Source organism: Mustela erminea, chromosome X (assembly GCF_009829155.1).
Source record: "Mustela erminea isolate mMusErm1 chromosome X, mMusErm1.Pri, whole genome shotgun sequence".
NCBI lineage: Eukaryota > Metazoa > Chordata > Mammalia > Carnivora > Mustelidae > Mustela > Mustela erminea.
The window spans coordinates 90,574,855-90,591,019 of NC_045635.1; the positions used below are offsets into that span (position 1 = coordinate 90,574,855).

The 16,165-nt window shown below is 36.1% G+C and overlaps 1 protein-coding gene across 4 annotated transcripts in view; it reads left to right on the forward strand.

Moving 5' to 3' along the window:
* Window positions 1-16,165, forward strand: part of COL4A5 (collagen type IV alpha 5 chain) — a 238,612-nt gene that overhangs the window by 179,687 nt on the left and 42,760 nt on the right. For all 4 annotated transcript variants that reach the window (XM_032331820.1, XM_032331819.1, XM_032331822.1 and 1 more), the window contains exons 31-36: window positions 2,224-2,391; window positions 3,498-3,587; window positions 4,198-4,347; window positions 6,158-6,256; window positions 7,613-7,702; window positions 8,120-8,259. In XM_032331820.1, the coding sequence (XP_032187711.1) occupies window positions 2,224-2,391; window positions 3,498-3,587; window positions 4,198-4,347; window positions 6,158-6,256; window positions 7,613-7,702; window positions 8,120-8,259 (737 nt within the window). The remainder of the gene's footprint in view (window positions 1-2,223; window positions 2,392-3,497; window positions 3,588-4,197; window positions 4,348-6,157; window positions 6,257-7,612; window positions 7,703-8,119; window positions 8,260-16,165) is intronic.

Here is a 16,165-nt window from a genome sequence, read left to right on the forward strand (position 1 = left end):
ATGTGTTTTTGGAATTTTCCCCTTTTTTACGAACTGGTCCCATTTGACTGCATCTATACGCCCCTAATGTACTTACTCTCTCTATATATAGCCATATAATTCCTGTTATTACATAAGGAGATTCAGCAGAGATTTTGAATTTATGTTGACTCTCTTCATTCTTGATCTTAACAGGATCCCTACTTCTGACAGTATTCATGGAAAAGATCTATGCTATGAGAAGTACAGCATAATAGCTGTCACTACTACAAATAACAATGAAAAAAATCTTTGCTAGTAATGCAGTTTGTTTAATCATACTCATCTGCTAATAATTATTGAGTTTTCTGTACCAAAGCTGTTATAGTACAAAATCAAATTTAGCTTTAAATTCTAACTTATCTTTAGGAGCTTAAGTTCCAAAAGGATTATTCAAAGCAATATAAGGATCAGGGACAAGAGTGTCATTTATATTTATATTCTATAAATGAAATATATATGTATATATATGTACATATATATGTACATCTAAATGAATGCCTAAAATGAATGCCTTATACATATATATTTCATTTATAGAATATTGCTATATGAACATCTAAATGAATGCCTAAAATAAGTTCTTTACTCATTATTACTAATACATGGTAGTTGTGAATCAGTATCTAATAACTTCTATTTGTAGACTTTTTTGTTCTCATCTTTACATGCTTAGTTTTTTTCTTAACCTAATCAATCTTTTTGCAACTTGCTTCTGCTTGGGTGGTTCATCTTGCTGCTGAACTGTAACTCCTGCCTCTTGAACTTCAGGTCTACCAGGTACTGTAGTTCTTTCTCAAAAGCTGCATCTTAAAGTGAAGCTTTTTAAACATGAAAAACAGACAAGATTTGTCCAGGTTTAAGTCTTTGGGTTTTTTCCATTACTTTGTGGAGCGTATTTCAAAGGACAAATGAGTTATCTTGAAAACTCAGCTATAACAGTAGGCAGTGATTCAGATAGAGTTGTAATAGTGTTCATTATTAGGTATCTCATCATATGTCACAAATATAATAATGTAAAATATCTCTCCCCTTTCTGTAGTATTTTCAATGAAATGACAGAATTGGAACCATTATGACATGCAAACCGAATGGAATTCCCTAATCTTCAAAGTCAATTTTATTGGTTTAAGGACATGCTGCTATATGACATCAAACAGATCTTAAAATCCCAGCATCTTGCTCTATTATAAAAATAATCACCTCTGAATCTTCAACAATAAAATTAGGTCTCACTGTTGAAGGGACACTTTGGAATGGTCACCTGGCTCAGCCTCCAGCTTCCAGTCAATTGTATCCCCATTTAACAGTTGTAGGTCAACAATATTGACCTACCTATCACCTACCTATGTGACTCACAAAGTGACATACCTGATAGGAATTGGAGTGGAAACTTGTCTTACATTGGTAGAGTAATTCTTTTCCCTGAATATATAATCAGTTTTAATCATCTTGTCTCTTGGAGTAGTTCAGTCTTGCAAAACTTACTAAGGTTAAATATTTTTGCAGTATCATATTTTTTTCTGTGAAATCCTGGTTGAAATACTGAGAAACAAAATTTAGCAACAAAAACTGATGGTGTAATGTATTATCAAGATAACATGTAAAATGAAACAGAAATAAAGTTGAAAATGTCCATGTAATGGGCTTATTCAGTAATGGATCACTTTTATGGATTATAGAAATATATCCCAATAATCCATAGTACCTTAGAGTGTGCAAATCCAAATGCAGTCAATGGACCAATGTCAAATCACAAAATGCTTGTTACCAGTCTGCATTGGAATTAGAATAAATTGAGAGTAAGCATTTAGAAACTTATGTGGTAATTTGACAGTGTAATTGTATTTGTTGAATATAATAATCAAAATGTAGTCATGTATGACTTTGGCTTTTTATTTTAGTATTTTTTTTAGTAATTTTTATTGTGTTTTATGAAAATATTTGCCCATGGTGGACCAGGAATTAAGAAAATGTTGGTTGTTCACTGGAAATAATTTGAGAGGCACTTTCATAGAGAAATATGCTTGAAAATCCTAAAGTTTGATTGTTAGGTCATTTTATATGCATGATACCAAAAGTATCTCTGAATCACTGTTAGGTTTGTTATACACAGGAGTCTATCACTTGTTTGCTAGAAAAATAATCAGATACAGCTCTTAAAACTGCTTCAAAACTTGTTAATATTGATGTTGTATTAACTAGGCCTGCATGGAATACCAGGAGAGAAGGGAGACCCAGGGCCTCCTGGGTTTGATGTTCCAGGACCCCCTGGAGAGAGAGGCAGTCCAGGAATTCCTGGAGCACCTGGTCCTATGGGACCCCCAGGAACACCAGGGCTTCCAGGAAAAGCAGGTGCCTCTGGATTTCCAGGTACTTCATTTAAAGTTTTCTCTGGTTTTGGATTCAGGAAGTTAAAACATATTTAATATGATTCTGATATATTATTCTCTTGTACTTTTCTGAATTGACACTGTCCCTTAAGGAAAAGTGTTAAATGTCTTTGCAGGAAACTCAGTTTGCTATTTTCATTACATTTTTTTGCTGAGATTTCTGGTTACATATTGCTGTATAAAAAATGATCCCACAATTTAATGATTTAATTCAACCTTTTTATTTTGTTCAAGATTTTGTGGGTCAGGAGTTAAGTCATGATTTGGTAGGGTCATTTATCTCTGATCTACATGGCACCAACTGGAGTGGTTGGGATGAAGGATCTACTTCCATGATGGCGCTTCTCTGACAACTGCATGTTCCTTGGCCTCTTCAAATGGTCTCTCATTATCCATAATGTTCCTTCACATGGCTTGGGATCCTTACATTCTGGTAAATTCAGGGTAGTTGCTCTCCTTCTAGAGGCAGCTGGCTTCCCAAAAGAGAGAATCCCCAAAACCAAAAGCAAGCGTTCTAAGAGTCCCAGGTGAAGGCTGCAAGGCTTCCTATGATCTAGCCTTGGGAGTCATACAGTGTCACTTAGTCAAGGGCAAGGCACAGAGTCAGCCCAAATTCAAGGACAGAAGGCTGTACAAGGTTGTGTATTCTGGGAAGTGTGGTGCATTGTGAGGCAATCTTTGGAGATTAGCTACCACAGTGAGTCTTTTTATTTTTATTTTTATTTTTTGAGAGAGAGAGTGTGAGCCCAGGATTGGGGAGGGGCAGAAGAGGAGGGAACGAGAGAGAATCTTAAGTAAGCTCCACACCCAGTGCAGAGCCCACTGCGGACTCAATCTCAGGATGCTGAGATGACCTAAGCCGAAATCAACAACCGGGTGCTTAACTGACTGAGACACCCAGGTGCCCCAGAGTCTTTTTATTCATTTATATCAGCAGTAGTAGTTGCCAAAGTTACAGCAGTTGAAAAGGGGTAAAACTTAATGCCCAGTAACACTCAGTAGTCTTCCAGTTGACATATTAAAAGTTATCTTTTATTTTTCCAAGGTCAAGGAAAGTTAAAGTTAATTATTTGATACTCTTCAAAGGTACCAAAGGTGAAATGGGTATGATGGGACCTCCAGGCCCACCAGGACCTTTGGGAATTCCTGGTAGGAGTGGTGTTCCTGGTATCAAAGGTAATATTCAGAATTGGCTGGTAGATGCATGTGAGAGAGAAAATTAAACGTTGTTTTGTGTCAATATAGAATATTTTTGAGTGCTTTACAATGGGCAATGCTAACTTTTGTTTCTTTGTGACATGGTATTTTCTAAAAGCTTTTATTTAAATTCTAGTTAGTTAACATAGAGTGTAATATTGGTTTCAGGAGTAGAATTCAGTGATTCATCACTTATGTGACATGGCATTTAAGTACATTGTATTTTCGATTTGGTGGCATGCACAGTTTGAATACCATGAAACGTTGCAAATGCTTAGCTCAAAATAGTAAAATATGGGGATTGAATTTTGATTTTTTTACAGTTTCTTTTATTGTCAAAGAACCCCAGAAAATAGAGGGAGTGTTATTTGAGTGGAAAAATGTGATGTGAGTTCAAGTTACTCAGACAATAACCATAGTGCATAAGTGTTTTGGGTGGACAGTGGCTTACTAAATTACAGAATATATGAATAATCTTTATAGATTATATATAGAGATATATAGAGAATATTATAATAATCTTTATAGGCATAAATCCTGGAAGGATGAATCTAATCTGTTGTGTCCTCTCCACACATGTTGGTTTTAGGTGATGATGGTTTGCAGGGTCAGCCAGGACCTCCCGGCCCTGTAGGAGAAAAAGGTGGTAAAGGAGAGCCTGGCCTTCCAGGCCCTCCTGGACCAGTGGATCCAGATCTACTGGGCTCAAAAGGAGAGAAGGGGGACCCTGGCTTACCAGGTAAGTAATACATTTATTTGTGAATGTATTTACTGGTATATCTCAAGTTTCATTTTAAATAGCACGAAAAGTGATTTATAGTGTAGAAGTCACCAACAAAAGGCACGTCAAATTTTTGGTAATGAAAATTTTCACCTGATTTGTATTGTTTGAGTGATCAACTTTTAAGTGTTTTCTTTGTAGTTTAACTTGTCACAAACTATGAACTCTTAAAATAGACTTAAGGCAGTCACCTTCAGGCTTTCCAGAAAGCAATATGTTGTTGAGAGGAAAGCATATATAGCCAGAATCACTTGAAAAATTGATTTCAGTGTTTGGGAAATTTGCTGGTCCCTTAATTTTTTTTTCCCTTGAGACCAGATGGGGAGGAATAATACATTGTTACCCTGCAGTGTTTTGATATACATATCATACTTGGCTTTTAAATCCAGTTCATTGTTATTTTGCCTTGGAAGAATAAACAAGTATTGGATTAAGAACAGCTGGGCCAGCTCAGCCATGAGAGAGGTTGCTGAAAGGTTTAGGGAGCAACTGTGTTACTATAGTTATTTTATTAGAAACAAATAAGATATGGAGTATTACACTGACTTTTTTTTTAAGATTTTATTTATTTATTTGACAGACAGAGATCACAAGTAGGCAGAGAGGCAGGCAGAGAGAGAGGAGGAAGCAGGCTCCCTGCTGAGCAGAGAGCCCAATGTGGGGCTTGATCCCAGGACCCTGAGATCATGACCTGAGCCAAAGGCAAAGGCTTTAACCCACTGAGCCACCCAGGTGCCCCTACACTGACTTTTTAAATTAAAAAAATTCTTTTTTCTTTTTATAAAAGTATAACATAACAAGGCATCAAAAATGTAGGTAAGCACAAATTAATAAATAAAGTGCTTACAATCCAGTCTGTATAGAATAGCCTTTCAGACAACATGGAACTTTAAAATTAGCCATGTTTATTTGCAGCTTACAGTAAAGTTTGTGGCTCTTTTGTCAGCTCATGTGTGCTTGTGAGTATGTGTGGGTGTATGTGTGTACACAAATACTATGTTTACCTATGAGCAGAATTTGGTGGGATTTTTCCTCAAAAAAGAGTTTAAGACATTAGTGTGGTTTTGTATGTCATCACAAAAGAGGTAGGGCCACCTAATTTTTTATTACTATTAAAAAGAGATCTTTCGGGGCGCCTGGGTGGCTCAGTGGGTTAAGCCGCTGCCTTCGGCTCAGGTCATGATCTCAGGGTCCTGGGATCGAGTCCCGCATCGGGCTCTCTGCTCAGCAGGGAGCCTGCTTCCTTCTCTCTCTCTCTGTCAATTTCTCTCTGTCAAATAAATAATTTCTCTCTGTCAAATAAATAAATAAAATCTTGTAATTTCTCTCTGTCAAATAAATAAATAAAATCTTAAAAAAAAAAAGATCTTTCTCGCATTAGTCCTTACAAGCATTCTCTTTCAATTTTGCCTTCTGTAAAATAGAGGCAGTAATCTATATTATAATAAGATTATTAAAGATAGTTGTAGAATCTAAAAGATAGCCTAAAGATAATCTGCCCCAGTTCCTTCATTTTACAGTGGAAAAAACTGAGGCCCAAAGAGGAAAATGACTTAGTTACTGAGTGATTTGAGTTTCTTAATCGTAGCTAAATAAAAAGTGGAGGAGTTTAATGTGTCCAGCGCTATTGGCTCCTACTCTGTCAGAATATCATGGGTTCCTATATTTCATTCATAGTTCAGAATTTGGGTTGCTTGCTTTCCCAAATTATTTTTAGTGGATTAATGATATCAACCTAATTTGTGTTCCTTATATTCATCATTGGAAGGTATTCCTGGAGTTCCAGGGCCAAAAGGTTACCAGGGTTTGCCTGGAGACCCAGGGCAACCTGGACTGAGTGGACAACCTGGATTGCCGGGACCATCAGGTAAGGATGACAGACCACATGTAGCAATTGAATGGCTGATCCTAAATCCTAGGAAAGTAATTATGTATTTATCATGTGTGATGGTGTTTTGGATCGGATCATGACAATATGCTTGAGTAACTACTGAGATGTGGAGCTCTTTTTTAGCAAAAATATTGCCATTTGGCTCACGTGTTAACTGACAAGGTTTGTAGGATATTTTGCTTTGCTCAGTTTCTTCTTTTTGTGGGCAGTGAGGATGTATACAGAATGAGAAGTACATCCAAATAAGGTGGTGTGTTTTATTTACATACACGGCAACATATATCAGTGAGGCAGTTATCTGGCAGGTGCTGAAAAATTTAGCTTTTTTTAGGTACTGCCTTTAGAGAAGTCAGTCATTAAACCATGTAAAGATGGCTGCTGATTATATTTTTTAAAGTTTCTAGGGACAAAAATTTCACAACATACCTTGGTAGTCTTTTTCAGCATTAATCACCCTTAGAGTCAACATGGATTTTTTTCTTATTTCTAGGAAAACTCTTGCTGCTTCTTGAGCCATTTTCTCTTAGTTAGGCCCAAAGGAATGAAGAGCAGCTGGTCTCCATTCTCATAGGAGTCCTTCAGATCAGTTATTCTGCTCTAGACTCTGTACTACATCGCCTTGATATATAAGTTCCTTTCTATTCTTCACATCTTCTGCATTCTCTTCCCCAAGTTGGAAGTCAGTATGAAAGAAAAAATAAAAGAAAAAATGTTTAAGGCAACATTGTGGTCCTTAGAAAATCTGTATGTGATACCACAGCTCAGGCACCTGAGCTCAAGGAAGAATGTATGAACACAGCAGCCATGACTGTTGGGAGTTAGTACCTCTCTGTCAACCTTTATCTATCCCTGGCCTAATGTACTGGAAGTATATCATAATAGGATACCACTTTCCATTTACCACTTTCACATAACCAGACGTATGTGGGAAAGCCACTTACTTCTCAGTCTTTTAAAAGCAGACTCATTATATTGGATTTATCTGTGGCAAATACAGTAAGGGTAGTATGCACATAATACAAATAGAACTTCAGGTGATTGGAATTGTTTTAGAGCAAGAAATGAGGTGTCCTGGTAAAATTTTTACATTTTAAAAACTGATTTGTATTAGGAGACCTCTGTTACTATGTTTATATTGTAATATGTCCCTAAGGAGATTTCTTAGGTACCTCTTGCCTGTTTTATGCTGAGTTGGATCTGTGGAACTTAATCATTTATTAAGGTTTCATCCATCTAATCCCAGGCTTTCATTATAATTACAACCCACTCCAAGAAACCAGGCAACCTCAATATTGCTGACTTGTCTTAATTTAATCAATTTAACTTTTCTAGGCCCCAAAGGTAACCCTGGTCTTCCTGGGAATCCAGGACTTACAGGACCTCCTGGACTTAAAGGAAGCATAGGTGATATGGGTTTTCCAGGTGAGTGATGAAAGTCTCCCAAATATTTAATTCCATTAACGGCAGATGGTTCATTCTCTTTGTTATTAAAATAGAGACTGGTGTTGATAGAATCAAACTGAGACAGTAATAGACATAATCAGTGGATAGAGTTTTCTCATCACACAAATATTTGAAATGTGATTTAAGGGACAGAGTTTCAGAAACGTTAAGAGTAAGGATCCACAAATATGTATATTTTCTCTCACTGTACCCCTTTCTCTTAAACGTCCTTGAAAAATAGGCTTTTAAATAATCCTGGTTGTAAAAGATTATTATATAATTCAGAATTTGCAGAGGTATTTTTTAAAAACCTTTCCCCTTAGTCGTAAGTGTCATAGATATGCCATGAATAAAGCATATTTTGTAAAAAAGATGCATATTACATATTTTCAACAGGCCCTCAGGGTGTGAAAGGGTCTCCTGGACCTCCTGGAGTTCCTGGACAACCTGGCTCCCCAGGATTACCTGGACAGAAAGGAGAAAAAGGTGATCCTGGTGTTTCAGGCATTGGTCTTCCTGGGCTTCCTGGCCCAAAGGTAATTCTACTCTAGGCATATACCTGAGCAGATATGATTTTTTGAAAAATACTGTGCTCATTCCTAATTCTACATTTAAAAAACTACACAGTTGACATGGTATATTCTGAAAATTCATTCCTCCTGATTTCTCTTACATCGTAAGGAGTTATGTTTTAGAGTTTGTAGCCAATCCAAAAAGGTGTGTGGGGGAAGATTTCTTTGTTTTCCCTCTATCTTAATCTCTGAGTGTAATTTGGTAAACCAAAGGTGTATTCCTGCCTAGCTTTGGTTTTCTTTTCCCAACTTAGTGGGGAAATATTGATCTATATCCTAATATTATTATTAACTAATATGAAGAGACTTATAGACAAAGTAACTCATGTAATTAATGAAATGCTGTAGTATTCCTAATGGCATATGAGAGGTAGTACACTTAAAACAGTTTTACATGTCCCTTCACGTACCTAGTCAGCGTGAACACTTTGGTAGTGTTTCTCAGTCAAATTTAGAACATATCTTAGAATCATTAGACTCAATGAATATTTGATAGCTCCTTAATTCCATGTAAAAAAGTAATAATTCCTACTGATTTGTGGAAGTACTCTTTAGTGAAGATTCATCCATTGTCTATTTTATATATATCACAAATATTTTCCCCTGGTTAATCATTTGTCTCACAATACTATTTAATCATTCAGGCAGACCACAAAGCTAGGAAATATTACAAAAAGAATGGTATTACTAACCTCCCATGGAATTAATGAAAATTCCTACTGAGATAAGAATGTACTGAATAATGTGGGTTTTTTTTCCTTTTAAGCTGTCCTTTTTACTTTCTAATTTTTTTAAAAAAAATTTAATGTTAATTCCAGTATAATTAACACACAATGTTATATTAGTTTCACATGTACAATTTAATGATTCAGTACTTCCATATACCACCTGCTGCTCATCACAGCGAGTGCCCTCCTTGATCCCCGTCACCTATTTAACCCATCCCTCCACCCACCTTTCCTCTGGTAACCATCAGGTGGTTCTCTATAGTTAAGAGTCTCTTTCTTGCTTTGTCTCTCTTTTCTGTTGTTGCTCAATGATTTAACTCAGGAAATTTGAATGTTTTAAAGGTAATTTCTTTTTAATAGTATACAAAAAATTTTAGTTTGATTGCATAGTCAGTCAACTTATAGTAAAAGATAATCAAGAGAAATTTCTGCATATTAACTGCAAATTAACAGTGTAAAGTCTATTTAAATGATGCTGAATATTTTCTCTTCTATTTAAATTTTACCAGTAGTACATGACTACATTAAAAAATGATAATACAGACATATCAAGGGTAAAAGTGAAAATCCCTTTAATAACATATCTTCTTTATTCCATTCCCTTACCTGTAGAGATCCACTGATAATAGTGTATAGATTTGAATCCCTTGCCATAATATTTTTATGTATATATACAAAATTTTGGGTTTTCTACATGTATTATATATGCATAGAGTCATAGAATACACACTATTCTCTATTTGCTTTATCGCTTATATTTTTTGATCTTTCTTTTTTACTATGTCTTATACAATTTTCTTTGTCACTGTACTTTTTTTATTATGTTCAGTTAGCCAGCATATAGTACATTGTTAGTTTTTTTTTTTTTTTTAAAGATTTTATTTATTTATTTGTCAGAGAGAAATCACAAGTAGATAGAGAAGCAGGCAGAGAGAGAGAGAGGGAAGCAGGCTCCCTGCCGAGCAGAGAGCCCGATGCGGGACTCGATCCCAGGACCCTGAGATCATGACCTGAGCCGAAGGCAGCGGCTTAACCCACTGAGCCACCCAGGCGCCCGTACATTGTTAGTTTTTGATGTAACGTTCAACAGTTCATTAGTTGGGTATAACACCCAGTGCTTATCATAACACTGTACATTATTTTTAATAGTTGCATAATATTCTGTTGTAATTAATATCATAATGAATATTCTTAGACATATCTGTGGATACATGTATAATTATTTATTCTGTATAGATTCCTAAAAGTGAAATATCCAGATCAAAAGGTAAGTTCATTTAGGTTTTTGTCTTTTAAAGTTTTTATATTAATAGTAACCAATAAACTTGGTTTTAAAAATCAACCTGTATGAAACAACGTAAAATGAGAAGTCTTCTCTCCACACATTTACATACCTTAAATTCACAGTTCTTCCCTAACCACTTTTAGTAGTTGTCCACAGAAGATACTTTATGTGTATATAAACATGAATATATTTTAGATATTTCATCAATATTAAGACTCAAGTTTTTTTATATGCAAAATCTCTGATATTGAGGTGCATCTTAGAATGGAAAGCATCTTACAACTATGAAAGCATTTTTACTCAGTTACTAATTCACAAAATGATGCTGGATCTACCAAATGTAGGTCTCTTATATTTTTATTTACACATATAAAATCATGCTACATATCTTGTCCGGACCCAGCTAACATAACTTAGGAAGTCTTAGCAAACTTTCTTTCAGCACATTAATTAATGCCTCATTCATTTTCATAATTCTATAGTATTTTGTGTATGGATTGACCATAAATAGTTTAACCTATTATGAATGAACACTGAGTTGTTTCTGTATTTTCATGATTAAAAACATGTGTTGCTCTGAAGATTCTTACCCATATCTTACATACATATGTAAGATACATATCTTAAGATTATTAATATTAATATTAATATTGCCATAGAATAAATTCTAAGTTGAGTTGCTGGAACCTCTCATATATATATACCTTTTTAATATTGATAATTACTGATTTTTCTTTTAAATATCTCTCCTGCTCCATAATATCTTGATCAGTATTAGAAATTTTCTATTTTGTCCTCATTTTACAAATATTGGATATTATTAACCATTCAAATTTTGTCGGTCTAATGGGTGAAAAGTAGAGTATCATTGTTTAAATGTAATTTTCCTAATCATGAATGAGATTTCTTATGCTTATATCTCCTCTACAAATTGTCTGTTCATACTCTTGCCTCATTTAAAAAATTTTTTTTTAAATTTATTATTTTTTTAATAAACATATAATGTATTTTTATCCCCAGGGGTACAGGTCTGTGAATCGCCAGGTTTACACACTTCACAGCACTCACCATAGCACATACCCTCCCCAATGTCCATAACCCCACCCCCCTCTCCTGACCCCCCTTCCCCCCAGCAACCCTCAGTTTGTTTTGTGAGATTAAGAGTCACTTATGGTTTGTCTCCCTCCTGATCCCATCTTGTTTCATTTATTCTTTTCCTAACCCCCAAACCCCCCATGTTGCATCTCCACTTCCTCATATCAGGGAGATCATGTGATAGTTGTCTTTCTCTGATTGACTTATTTCACTAAGCATGATACCATCTAGTTCCATCCACGTCCTCGCAAATGGCAAGATTTCATTTCTTTTGATGGCTGCATAGTATTCCATTGTGTATATATACCACATCTTCTTTATCCATTCATCTGTTGATGGACATCTAGGTTCTTTCCATAGTTTGGCTATTGTAGACATTGCTGCTGTAAACATTCAGGTGCACATGCCCCTTTGGATCACTACATTTGTATCTTTAGGGTAAATACCCAGTAGTCTCTTGCCTCGTTTTTAGGAGGGGATTTGGTTGTGTATTTCTAATTTTTTTAAAGAGAGTTTGAATAATTTGCCTAAGTTTACTCAGTTAAAACTTAGTAGGATCAGACCTTACATTTTGGTCATCTTTTAAAATCTTTTTAAATTTTTTTATTTTTTCCTTTCTCAATGTTATTTTATTTTTTTAGTGTTCCAAGATTCATTGTTTATGGACCACACCCAGTGTATTTCCTATTGATTTATAGAAGTACTTCATAAAGATATATCTATTGTCTGTTATATCTGTTGTTTTCTCCCAGTCAGTCATTTGTTTGTCTTATAACCCTGTTTACTGTACACTTAACCATGTAGCGTACAAAATTTTTACATGGGCAATTTTTACATTTTTATATATTCATTCATTCAAAATGTACCTAATAAGTGTGTGAGGTGAGGTGCCAGGTACTGCTTTAGGTGCTAGAGATAGAAAATGAATGAAACAAACTTACTGCCTGTGCAGAGCTTGCATCTAGTCAATAAAATAAATATGTTTATAGTGTGTTAGAAGGTATGGCAAAAGTTAAGTGAGGCTTGGGGATAGGAATTGCTGAGAATTGTTAAATTTTGAAATAGAGTAGTAAAAGAAAGCTGCTCTGAACATAGTCGATCTAATGACATGCAGTGAGGAAATGAGTCATTCAAGCACCCTGAGGTGAGAGAGCATACCTGACACGTCTGAAAAACATAACGGTGGCTAGTGTGGATTAAGCAGAATTAGGTGAAACAAAGTAAAAGATGAGATCAGGTTAGTAAACTAGGGAGATAGATTATCTAGAGCCTTATAGATCATAGAAAGGGATTTTACTCCTGAGTGAAATGGGGAGTGACTGGAAGGAGTAACATGATTATACTTGAATTTGGGAATATATCATAGCTCCTATTTTGGAATTAGATCATAGAGGAATAAGGATGAAAACAGTGAGACTGCTTATGACACTATTTAAATAATACAGACCAGAGATCTTGATAGTGTGGAATAGGGTGGTAACAGTGGAAATGATAGGAAACATTTAGAATCTGAATATTATTTTCCAGGTCAAGACAGAAAGATTTACTTTATGGAATATTAGAGGAGAGATATCATGGACTCTGAGAGGAAAGATAAGGATGACTCTAAGTTTTTATCCTGAACAAGTATGAGAATGGAGTTGCTACATACTGAGATAGGAGAGATTTGGGGAAGCAGAGTTGGTGGGAAAGATCAGGAGCATAATTTTCTGATTGTTTTACAAACTTCTGTTTTTTAAATAATATTATAAAAATAGAACTATGTCTTTTCTTCCAGTACTTGTGTGTTTTGTTCTTTATATTCACATCTTTAATCCACGAGCTTCTTTCTCTATGTTATGTGAGGTGAGGAAGTAACTTCATGTTTTCAAAATAAATATCCAGATAACCCAATCCCATCTGTTATAGATTCCATTCTTTACTCATTGATTTGAAATTCCATTTAAATTTTTTTCTAAATTTTTCATAAATATTTTTTTCTGGGCTGAGCAAATGTTAACATTTATATAATGGAACTAAATTCCATAACTCATATCTGAATTTATAATGAGTGTCAGCGGAAAAAAAAAATGTTTCAATTGGCAAATATCCACAGTATATTCAACTCTTTAAGCAAGAGGTTAACTTTGTTTCTTTCTCTATGCACCCTTCAAATATATTTCAGTAAGCAAATTCCACACTAAACTTAGATACTTTCAGAGTTGATAAAACAAAGAAATCCTGTATTTGAAATAGTCTGTTGTTTCTTTCAGATGTTATTGTTTTATCATATAATGGTGACACATTGAGAAAAATAAGATTTTATAGCTTAGTTCTTACTTTGCACAGTTCTGATACGCACAGATTTGTTAACACAATATAGTTAAATAACATCAGTCCACAACAACATAGTTCGAACTTATGTTACCATGGTCTGTTAGCTTTTCAATCCATAAATCACTGTATACATAACTTGTGTATCATGTTCCGTGAACGGTTATTTCATTTCTTTCAAATTCTGTCAGTGATTAGTCATTGTGAAAATGTTATTCGCTTAATGCCCTAATAACAAAGCATGTAGTTTTGTTTTCTCTTTGTCTCTCATTGATAAGCCAATGTGGAATTTTAAAAATATGGCTACTCAAAAGATTAAATTAACCAACAAAGATGAAAGTGCAGCAAAAATGGGAAGTGATAACACTGGAAGTGACATTTAAAGCTAATATAAATAGCGTTACAGAAACATAGCCAACCATAGGAATGTTGACACTGCCACCATTGAGAGACTTTAGAGATGCAGACAAGGAAGTTAGTGAAAACAGACTTAGCAATATATGACTTTCCTCTATACATGTATAACTTACGTGAAGGGAGATTCTAAAGTTGTGGGAAGGGGCTCCTGGGTGGCTTAGTGGGTTAAAGCCTCTGCTTTCGGCTCAGGTCCTGATCCCAGGGTCCTGGGATTGAGCCCCACATCGGGTTCTCTGCTCAGCGGGGAGCCTGCTTCCTCCTCTCTCTCTCTGCCTGCCTCTCTGAGTACTTGTGATCTCTGTCTGTCAGATAAATAAATAAATAAATAAATAATCTTAAAAAAAAAGTTGTGGAAAACACTTTTAAAGGTTGTGGAACAATCATATTTTTCTCATTATTAAGATATATTTTACATGGTTTTAGCTTGCATCTTCATTTTAATAGTTCCATACTATTGTGCAAAGTGAGACCGCCTATATTATAAAGAGAGTAGAATTAAAGTTTCAGGAGACATAATAGTATGATTGGAGGATGTCAAGCATAAGAAAAAATTCTATAATTAGTGAGTTGTTAAAAACAAGGATACTGGTAGGGCAGTACAAGAGGGTGGCCTAAGAAGGTACTGAATATACCTCTTCCCATGGACACAGCAAATCTGTAGCTACATAGGGAACAATTAATTCTCTCTGAAAAAGACCTGAAAACTAACTGAACAGCTTCCTTCACAACAAATAATAAAAGTGTCACATCAACGGGTAACAGAGGCAGAGATATGGTCTCATCCAAACCCCACCCCCACTAAGGTGATCCACAATCTGAAGGGATCTTACAAATCTGGACTGCCTCCCTGAGGAGTTAGGGGTTCATGCCCCACATAAAGCACCCTAACCCCTGGGACCTGTAACAGAGAGACCATTCTCCAAAATATCTGGCTTTGAAAATCAAAGGGGCTTATATCCAAAGGGCTATAGGGGAACTGAGATGCATTTTTAAAAATATTTTATTTATTTACTTGACAGACAGAGATCACAAGTAGGCAGAGAGGCAGGCAGAGAGAGAGAGGGAAGCAGGCTCCCTGCTGAGCAGAGAGCCCAATGTGGGGCTTGATCCCAGGACCCTGGGATCATGACCTGAGCTGAAGGCAGAGGCTTTAACCCACTGAGCCACCCAGGTGCCCACTGAGATGCATTTCTTAAAGGGCTTGCATGCAGACTTACCCACCTCAGGAACCAGTGCAAAAGCAGCAGTGTGAAAAGTGCCTGTATTATATATGAAGGAGATTCATTTGCTAATATTAAAGCATCTGCCAGAGAAGCAGGAGTATGTTGGAACTCTCTTTGTGGTTTTAAGTGCTGGCAGGCACCATTTTTGTACTCTCCTTTTACCTTGATAGTACTGGCAAGTGTAGCCAGCCCTGCGCTCTCCCATTGCCCCACTAAAGATGGCAGGCAAGCACCAGCCCTGGATTCTCCTGTGGCCCTGCAAAAGAGCCACATACCAGTTCTGTGCTCTTCATGGCCCCCATAAAAGCCAGCAGGTGCATGCAGTCCATACTGGAGTCACTCCTTAATCATCTGGCTCTGGTGGCCAGGAGCTTGCATTCCTGAATCCCATAGGACTATAACAATTAGAGAGACAGTTATTGGCATGCTACCACCTGCTCAGCGCCACCTCCACAACACTACACAGTGCCCTGAAACAAATCCCCAGTCTGTCTGTGAAAAAGGCCTATTTACTTGTCTTGGAGCTTCAGCCTGAGGGGCAGACTTAAAGTTTGGCATACATCTAGAGGCTACAGGGGTGCTGTCAGGGAATGTAGGCTGGAGGATGCCATCTTTGTATCCTTCCTCAGCCTTGCTACGGCTTGCTGGTACCTCCCAGAAAGGATGTGATACATTTGTCTGAAGCCCTGACTTTTCCAGCACCTCCAGATCCATCTACTTTGCAGGCCAGCAAGATTTACTATTATGGTACCACAGGACCATATATATTGCATACTTTAAATTGCTATCTGAGGATCTAGCTTCCAATC